The sequence below is a fragment of the Benincasa hispida genome, chromosome 11 (assembly GCF_027475165.1).
Source record: "Benincasa hispida cultivar pf3 chromosome 11, pf3_genome.v1.1, whole genome shotgun sequence".
NCBI classification, from domain to species: Eukaryota; Viridiplantae; Streptophyta; class Magnoliopsida; order Cucurbitales; family Cucurbitaceae; genus Benincasa; species Benincasa hispida.
The window spans coordinates 22913101-22922365 of NC_143488.1; the positions used below are offsets into that span (position 1 = coordinate 22913101).

The 9265-nt window shown below is 28.5% G+C and overlaps 1 protein-coding gene across 1 annotated transcript; it reads right to left on the reverse strand.

Moving 5' to 3' along the window:
- Window positions 1–777: 777 nt before the first annotated feature.
- LOC150032490 ((+)-gamma-cadinene synthase-like) lies at window positions 778–8608 on the reverse strand. Its single transcript, XM_090306625.1, has 7 exons — window positions 8387–8608; window positions 7975–8254; window positions 6557–6932; window positions 2819–3037; window positions 2556–2694; window positions 2204–2452; window positions 778–1328 (listed from the first exon to the last, which is right to left on the reverse strand). Exons 1-7 carry the CDS (start codon window positions 8522–8524, stop codon window positions 1035–1037), a joined length of 1695 nt encoding a protein of 564 aa, XP_090162751.1. The 5' UTR covers window positions 8525–8608; the 3' UTR covers window positions 778–1034.
- Between the last annotated feature and the right edge of the window lie 657 nt (window positions 8609–9265).

Genomic DNA, 9265 nt, shown 5'->3' on the forward strand with positions numbered 1-9265 from the left:
CTAGTCAACTATCATCATCTTGAAGTTATCATTAGTTTCTCAATGGAATCCGGTATGTTATTATTCTTGACAATTTGACATGAATGATCCTAGGGTTTATCTATTCAATATAGATTTAAAGTATTTATTCTATCAAAAACTTCATCCACTTATTTACCAAAGGGAAGAAGATGGCATATCTCAGGTATCGCAAGTTTCTTTAAGTCATGAGGTTTTCGTTGATGTTATAGTCGATGACGAACAAATTTAATGGAATAAAAATGGAGTAGAACAAAAATTTGATTTCAATCTTTTTTTTTTTTTGGTTGCAAATCGATCAAACAAATTTAAATGGAAAAAATTGGGCAAAAAAAAATTATTGAAGATTGACGAACAAATATCTATGGAAGAAAGAAGCTTTCAGTCTCATGAAGCAATTAAGACCTCTTTAACATAAGAAAGTGGAGGCGGGCTTGGGTACAATCTAACTAAAACGATTCCTCATGAAAGAGGATCGGACAATAGCCTTCGTCGAGTAATGGGAAGGGGGCTAGTCCTCAAAAATGCTCGTTCCTCTGACTTTGGGGCTTACAATTCCCCATGTGACTCATTCCTTCAGTCGAATATTCACACTTGAAAATATATTCAAAACACACTTTAATAATTTTTTATCCCAACCATTTTACATAAGCAGTGGAAGAGAGTTTTCCTATTATAAATATGGTAATTTCCAAGAGGTTGAGGAAAGTAAAGACGGAGGCTTGAAAACATACAACTTTTGTGGTGATTTGGATAAACTTGTTGAATCAAGAAGTAAATTCATTAATTTAAGTAGACAATAGTACTGTGATTTCAACTACAATTTCAAGAGAACAAAAAAATTATTACACAAAGTTAATTCAACTCATATAAACTAGAAGCATCACTAAAACCCATACCACTATATTCATAAACATAATATCATTATGGACCCTTCACATTCTATATATTACAAGTTATAAGTACACAATTGACCCATAAATATTGGATTTCACAAACGTTGCCTCATTAAATAGTTAAAGACGCACTGGTTCAACAAGAAGAGCCTTGGTAAGAACTTTTGTGTTACCCTTAGAATTTGTGTATCCATCCTCGTCAGAATAAAGCAAGGCAATAAATCTGGTGAGATTTAATACACACATTAAAAATGGCATTGGAACAGTGGCAGGATGAAAACAACATTCATTTATATTCTTCCATGCATCTTCTACTCGCTTTCGAAATTCAGCACAGGTTTCTTCTTCTGAGCAACCATAATTGTACATGTAACATTCAGTGGCAGAGACGACATGTTCTCTTTGTTTCTCAAACTACAAAAATTAAAAAGGTAAACATATATAAATTAATATTGGAGCAAAGCTTGATGTTATCAATGCCAATGTGAGTTATCAAAATTTCAATTTTACGGAGATATATATATATAATATATATATCAATATTGTTGAATCATAAGAATTGTAAAATTCATTTGAATTAATAATAAATATATTTTTCATGTTAAAACACTGCTTAATTCTTAAACTCTGAGTTTTGTTTCATTTTGGTTTCTGTATTTTTAATTGTCTAATTTTTGTCTCTCGACTTTCAATAAATCTAGATAACTAGTTCTTCCCGTTAGTTTCTTGTCGATTGTTTTTTTCCCCAAAAATGTTAGTCTCTATGAGCATTGCTGTTTTATAAACTATGAAAATATATTTGACAACTTATATTTATACAAGCTATTCTCTCCTAATGTTAGAATAATTTAGAAGTTATTAAGAACAAATGCATTAAGACTCATAGGAGAATAGGGGCAAAGTTACTTTCCATGCTTTCAACTCCATATTCTCATCAATCTCTTTCTTAATCACTGCTGTGTTGCGTGTCCATCTCATATTTCCATCACCGAATCTGTTCTTTGATTACTATTTAGGGTTTATTATCGGAGAGAAGTTTACGGCATCTATATCTCTGGCCTTTCACTCTTATATATTGTTTTTAGCATTTTATAGTCATATTAATTTGGATTAATAGATTAATTTTTTTATTATTTTATGAATATTTATAATAGTTATATTAAATTTCAATGTCATTGTTAAATATCATGAACTGTAGATATATCGACAAATGTATTTCGTGAAATCGATTGATACTTGAATCCATGTGATATTATTGGCTTATTTGAAGTAGTGAGAGCGACCCATACCTGGTCGGAGACAAGATCATTCATTAGTCTACAAACGGTGGTTGAGGCTTCAAGAATTTTGGGGCACTCAGAAAGCGAATCAAATACCTCTTGAGTTGCAATGTCACCCATGCAAGCAAATGAAATAGTTGCAAGTAGCCCATAACCTGAGCTAACTAGAGCCACTTCCATGTATTCTTCAAATTTTGGTTTATACTTTTTGTTCAGCCATTCAGCTTCTTTGAAATAGGATTCAGCTTGCCTTTTCATCTATTCACACATAAATAAAGTTGAAACTTCTTATACATGCAAAGAAAGATAGCAAGATTAATGGTATTAATAGGAAATTATGAGAAGGATGATATTTAATTACCGCTTCCTTTGCAAAGTGGGCACGATACGATGTTCCATCCTTAGCCATCTCGTTATCAACCTCTTCGAAAAGATCGAGCATAGTTGTATAATAAACTTTCATATACTTCGGGAGTAGATTAATCATGCTTATGTCCCATCTAAAAAATTAAAGACATTGTATAACTGATTAAAGCATACTCAATTCTGTTTCAAGTATATATGGACTATACATATAAAATTGAAAAAGAATTTTGAAGCAAGTAAGAGGGTAAAGAAAGTAACCTGTTGATTGCTAAAGTGAAGACTTGGAGTTCTTCAAATGTTCCATAAGCGTCATAAATATCATCCATAATTGAGACCATGGCGATCACTTTAGTCAATATTTTCCTTCCCACATTGAAATGAGGTTCGAAATATACACTCAATGCCCAAAAGTAATTCTCCACAATTCTATCTCTCACAAATGGAAAGTTCGTTGGGACGTTCAATTCTTTCCACCACCTATACTAATTTATTATTTGCATTAAGATTATTTCAAAATTTTCATTGTTATCAACAAAGATCAACGTTAAATGTAGAAATAATTTCTTTATGGGAAGAAAAAGGAATTAACTCTGATAAATAAGTATATCAACTCTGATATTAAGTAAAATTGTATGAACTTTTTTATCTCATTTTACTTTGTATTTAGTTTTCCTTAGAACAAGGATGGGTGACTCTAAAAATTAAAATCTTGATAACATATATTTATCCTTTCTACTTTTTCATATTTCATTTGAATGACAATGAATCATTGTCATTAATCTGTTCGGTTATATGTCCTAGAACTCGCTGTTTATAAGAGTATTATAATCTATTTGCAATAAAGATGTTATTCAACTTTTGTTCAATAAAATTCTTTTAGAATATGTAAATAGTATCAAATCCAATAAACTACGATCCATGGTTGTTACATGAGTACCTGGACTTTAAGTGGAGATATAAGAGTAGATCAAGTTCGAGTAGATAGCCAAAATGGTTTATAGTATACGGATAAGGCTCGGTACCTTATTTTGGAAACACTATTAGATGTGGCTTACTTTGTACTTAGTATAAACGATGTAATCTTAAATCATTTATGCAGAGACATGCGAGTGGGCATCCTATACAAAGAGTTTGTATAATACCGACCAAGAAATAAGTGATTCTTAATTTATAACATTGTGTACTATTTAAAACGGCTATTTCAAAGCAATGACCTAGTTAAATTGAATTTAATCCTGAGCTAACTATCCTTAGATTTGCATAGGTAAGAGTTGGCCCTATAGCACCGGCTTAATAAGCCTCTCATTTCATAGGTAAGACTGGATAGTAGAGAAGTTGTTCCCTTAAGTAATAACTGTGGTTCTTGAACAAAGGGTCCCACCCTCTCATTGGCCCGAGAGGAACTCGGTTTAGTGATTTGATCACAAACCAATTGTTCATTAAGGTTCGGCGATACTTAAAGAGCATGATGTAATCTCGGGGGTAAAACAACTTTTGACCCGACCGTTATTATGAAGAACCTTTGAAGGGTCGACTTACTGATTATGGTTAAATAAGATAGACACAAATATATCAAAAGTGAGGTGAGTGCAACTACTGAGCTTTAGTGGAGTGACCTAGTAGTTAACGAATGTTGGTTAATTAGGTTAAAGAGTTTAGTAGGTTAATCTCAGATCGTTGGAGCCCATGATTTGTAGGTCCATTAAGTTCCCCTACTAGCATATAAACAGACTAAACCCTAGAACCGTGCGATGAATAAAATTGAAGCCTTCAAATACAAATTAAGGAAATTAGTAATTATACATGATATAATTATACGTTTAATTATAAAATTAAACAAAATTGAAAAATTAGAAACTATATATGATTTAAATATTAATTACATGAATAAGGCTTCATGTTGGAAAAGTGGTGTTTAATTTAATTTAATACTAAATTAGTTTAATTAATTAAAGTTGTTTAATTAATCATTTGAAATTAATTGTTAGAATTAATTATTAATTATTAATTATTAATTATTGAATTAATATTATTATTTTTACATTTTATCTTTTTGAATTTTGATTTCAAAATAAAAATTCAATCTTAAATTTAAAATTAAAAAGTTCAATTGAAAATGGAAAAATACCCTAAGTGGGATTTTTCCACTTTAAATACTCATATTACCATTAAAATTAAGTGGGATTTGTGTCAAACTCCTAGGAAATGAAATTGCATGTTAAAGGAAAATTAAAAAAAAAAAATGACATATGCCAAGAAAGTGATGCAATTGAAGGTTGGAAGAGAAGATGTTCACTCTAGATCATTGACACAAAATCTGGAAAATTTCTCCAAAATTCCTTCATGATTCAACTTCATTTTGGGTTCCACCACCCAATCTAAGTTCCTAGAGATATGTATGGAATATAAAATTGTGATCTACAAGGTTTTGATGTGAAGATTTAAACTTGATTTCAGTAATTGAAGAGTTCAACAATGGTATAATTTATGAAACCCTATTTTTTTCATATGAACATGATTGCTAGATTGCTAAAATTGATGGAATTGGAGTACTTAAGATCCTAATTGTTTCCGCTTCTTGCATGTTAACTCCAATGTAATCATCATACGATCAACATTGATTATTAGATGCAAGTAATAAAAGATATTAATAATAGATTAATAATTCGTTTCAGTCAAATCATAGATGAACTTGTTTGCGGTTAAGTAGCTATTTGAGTTTTAATTTTTCGTTTTTGAAAATCAGACCTATAAACATTCAATTTCTTCCATTTTTTTTGTCTACTTTTTTATCAATATTTAATTTTAAAAAATCAAATCAAGTTTTGAATACGAATATCGACCTTGACATAGATGTTTGATTTTCTCACCCGACATATTGTCGGAATAAAAAAAAAAATGTATTACCTAACAATTCGAAATCAATGTTTTGAAAAATCATCTGAATAAGTATTGTACTTTTAAAGAATTTTCATGTCTAATGTTAGGTTCAAGTTTCCATACCCACTTGTACTAAATAAAAGAAAAGAACAAAAAAGAAAACTAAAATGAAATGGATTCTTGATTAACGTTTGCATGAATATTTTGTTCCTTTCATTTTTTTTTTAGAGAAGAAAGCATGTACATGGTTAAATATAGACACTAATAACTATCCATGTCTTTTTTTTTTCTAGATATTTTTATAAATAGTTTGATATTTTTTCTATCCTTGAAAATTTTCCTTTAAAATAATTAGTGTACAGTGTTTTTTTTTTTTTTTTTTATAGAAAAATCAGCTGTAAAAAGAATTAAAATAATATTTGGTAAATTATAATTAAATTTGTATGGTTTAGTTATATGAATCAAAATAGGCCTATTATTTTACTTGTTTTCATTTGGATAGTTAATTTATAACTTGTTACAATATATTTTTTTAATTTCATATGATTTAAATTTTAACTAATTTAGTTTAATCAAAATTATTTGATAATAGTTAAACATAATTATTATTAAAAATTGAATCAATTAAAATTTAAAAATAGATATGACAAAATATATTAATGTGGCTGGATATTGTTATAACATATTTATTAAAATCGTTAACAAATTAACAAAGTTTTTGAAAACCTTGAATCTAAAAGTTTTGACAGCATAGTTAAAATTTAGACCCGATTCTCTTATATTAATTAGTAATTTGATTTACCAAAAAGGGTAGGTGGCTAAGATTTTTCCTCAATCACTTTTTAGGAATGCAAATACAAATCCCAAACGAACATTAAACTATGATTGTTACCAAAACCTTTCTTCCTAGTAGTTGGAATTTCGATACCATTTGCACCCATCATCATCATGATGATGATGATGATGATGATGATGATGATGATGATGATGATGATGATGATGATAATAAATATAAACATATTATAACGGTTCATATCTACAAATAATGACAATAAAGTCCGTTAGAGTTATCTTGATTGATACGAAAATGGAAGCATATTATAATGGTAGGAGTACCTGAAGATTTCAATTAGCTCCTTTTGGTGAAGATTTTGTAATCTGTTGAAGTCTAGTTTTGAGAATGTAAGCAAAGTGTCATTATGGGAAGGATGTTGTTGGTATATTCCCAAATACTCTCTTGCCTTGATTCTTGTAATACTTTTTCTAATAGGCAATTTCAAGGCATTGCTAACTTCAGATACAAAATGAGGATTATTGGAGTATTCAATATATGTTTTAAGATGTGTGGTAGTAAATTCAAGAGCTTCCTCAAGCACAGCTTCTCCATGTCCCCTCATATATGATGCTTCATATAGGCTCAAAATTCCTCTTTCATCATTGCCCAATGATTCTTTAAATTTTCTACTATTGTCCATGAATTTTGAGAATATATCTGTTTAAGTTTAGACATAAAAAATTAATAAATAGTTCTTAAACAAATTATAATTATAATTAAAATTTTCGAAGTCCAAATTCTTTATTCGTAACTTTTAATTTGTCTCAAGACTCTCTTTGATACTCGTTTAAGTCTCATTTGGTAACCATTTCGTTTTTTGTTTTTTGTTTTTGAAAGTTAAGTCAATAAACACTACTTTTATCTCCAAATTTCTTCGTTTGTTATGTATCTTTTATTAATGGTTTAAAAAACCAAGCAAAAATTTGAAAAACTTAAAAAATAGTTTTTAAAAATGTGTTTTTGTTTTTTGAAATTTGACTAAGAATTCAACCATTGTACTAGGAAGGATACAAATCATTATAAAAAATGGGAAGGAAATAAGTTTAACCTTCAAAGACAAAAAATCAAACACAACTGTCTGGTTTGGTAACCATTTATTTATTATTATTATTTATTTATTTGTATTTTATTTTTTTCAAATCAAGACTATTTCCTTCTCATTTCTTACAATAAGTTGCGTCTTTCTTAAATAGAATGGTTTAATTCTTAGAAAAAATCTTAAAATAAAAACAAGTTTAAAGTTACTTTTTTTAGTTTCAAATTTTGGCTTGGTAAAAAGTAGATAATAAAGAAATAAATTTGAAGATAAAAGTAGTATCTATAGGCTTAATTTTCAAAACAAAAACCAAATGGTTACCAAATAAGGTCAAAATGGTTAACAAAGGGCATTAGTTTTTTCTTTATATTTTTTTTAAAAAACTGTGCACGTTTTCTTACAACGTTTTTAACCAATGATTTAATTTTCATCTTTTTTTTTTTAATTAAATACGGGTAGTCTTAGCCAAATTTCAATATAAGAAAAATACTTCTTTGTTTAATTTTTAAATGTGGCTCGATCTTTTAAAACAATCCAATAAAGAAGGCAACATAACACCGAAAATAATAATGAAAAATAGTATGTAGAAGCTTAATTTGCAGTTTAAACAAAACATAATTTTTTAAACTAAACAAAAAAAAAAATTGTTTGTGTATAACTTACCACATGAAATCCTATAACCTTGTTGCCTGAGAAGTCGAAATAGAAGAGCAATAGTATGGAGATCTTCATCACCATCTTTATTCAATAAAGTGGAATAAGACACATATAAATGTTCTAAGATTTGGTCAATCTCATTCTCGAAATGATAAGATACACCTAGTCGTTGGATCGAATCAACCAACTTCAGCTTCTCCAATGGGTTTTCCACATAAACAACCAACATCATCCGTATTTCTTCTTTCAACTTTTCAACTTGTTCTTTCATTCCATCGTCTAATTTCTGAAATTAGAAGAATAAAAATTTTAAATTATTCAAAATACAAAAGTATCAGATAAAAGTTATACACACAAAATAAATGACAACTAATTAAAATAAAATATTCAATAAAATAAATTTGAAATTTAGTTTTACCAATGCATCATCAGAGGTAAATGAAAGGAAATGATCAGTCCAAATGCCAGGATGAAAATTTGCAGTAGAACGCTTAGTATCAGGAATGTCATTGGGTTTCATAACTGAAGTAGGAAAATTTGAAATTTTAGAAGACATTATTCCTTTTTGAAAGAGGAAAGAAAAAAGAAAAAGATGTATGTTATTCACTCGAGTATTTGAAACTATTGGTGAGACACCTTTTGATTAAAAAGTCATGTCTATTTATAGGCTGCTTTCGTATGGTTTGTTGGCCCAAGATTTTTATCACATAAATTCAAACCATTGAATAAATTACCACAAAATTTATTGAGGGTTGTTTTTAAATATAAACTATTGATGTCGATAGATAATGATAATCTATGTCAGTATCTATCATTGGTAGATTCTAAAATTTGCAAATATTTTCAACAATTTTCTCATTTAAAATAACTCTCCTTCTATTGATGAGTTATATCTTATGTTATTTTTATCTATGAGGATTTAACCTTTGGAAAGAAATTAATATTAGAAACCCTAAAATCTTGTCCATACCAAATAATATTTATGAAGATTTGACATTTGAAAGGAAATTAATATTTATAACCCTACCACCTTAACGTAGGAAATAATAGGAGCAATTATCAGAAACAATATTCTCAGCTTTCAATCCTTTAAGACTAACACACTTTTTGAAAAGTAGTTAAATTAGTTTTTCTCGGTGGATATTGGGCGAGATCGACCAGCGTCGAGATTTTAATAATTTTTTCCAAATATTAGATAATCTATTCAAATCTTATATCAAATCTTATATATTTTCAAATTTTCTCCAAATTAGGTTATCTTTACCAAATATTATATTGTAATTTTAGGTCAATTTCT

Bases quoted from the DNA above. Each gene is read 5' to 3' on its own strand.
- LOC150032490 (XM_090306625.1), bottom strand. From the start codon at position 8,524: ATGTCTTCTAAAATTTCAAATTTTCCTACTTCAGTTATGAAACCCAAT. The intron at 8,255-8,386 runs GTAAAACTAAAT...TTCTAATTTCAG, and splicing joins TTACCTCTGATGATGCATTG to AAATTAGACGATGGAATGAA. The intron at 2,453-2,555 runs GTAATTAAATAT...ATGTGTGAATAG, and splicing joins CCCACTTTGCAAAGGAAGCG to ATGAAAAGGCAAGCTGAATC.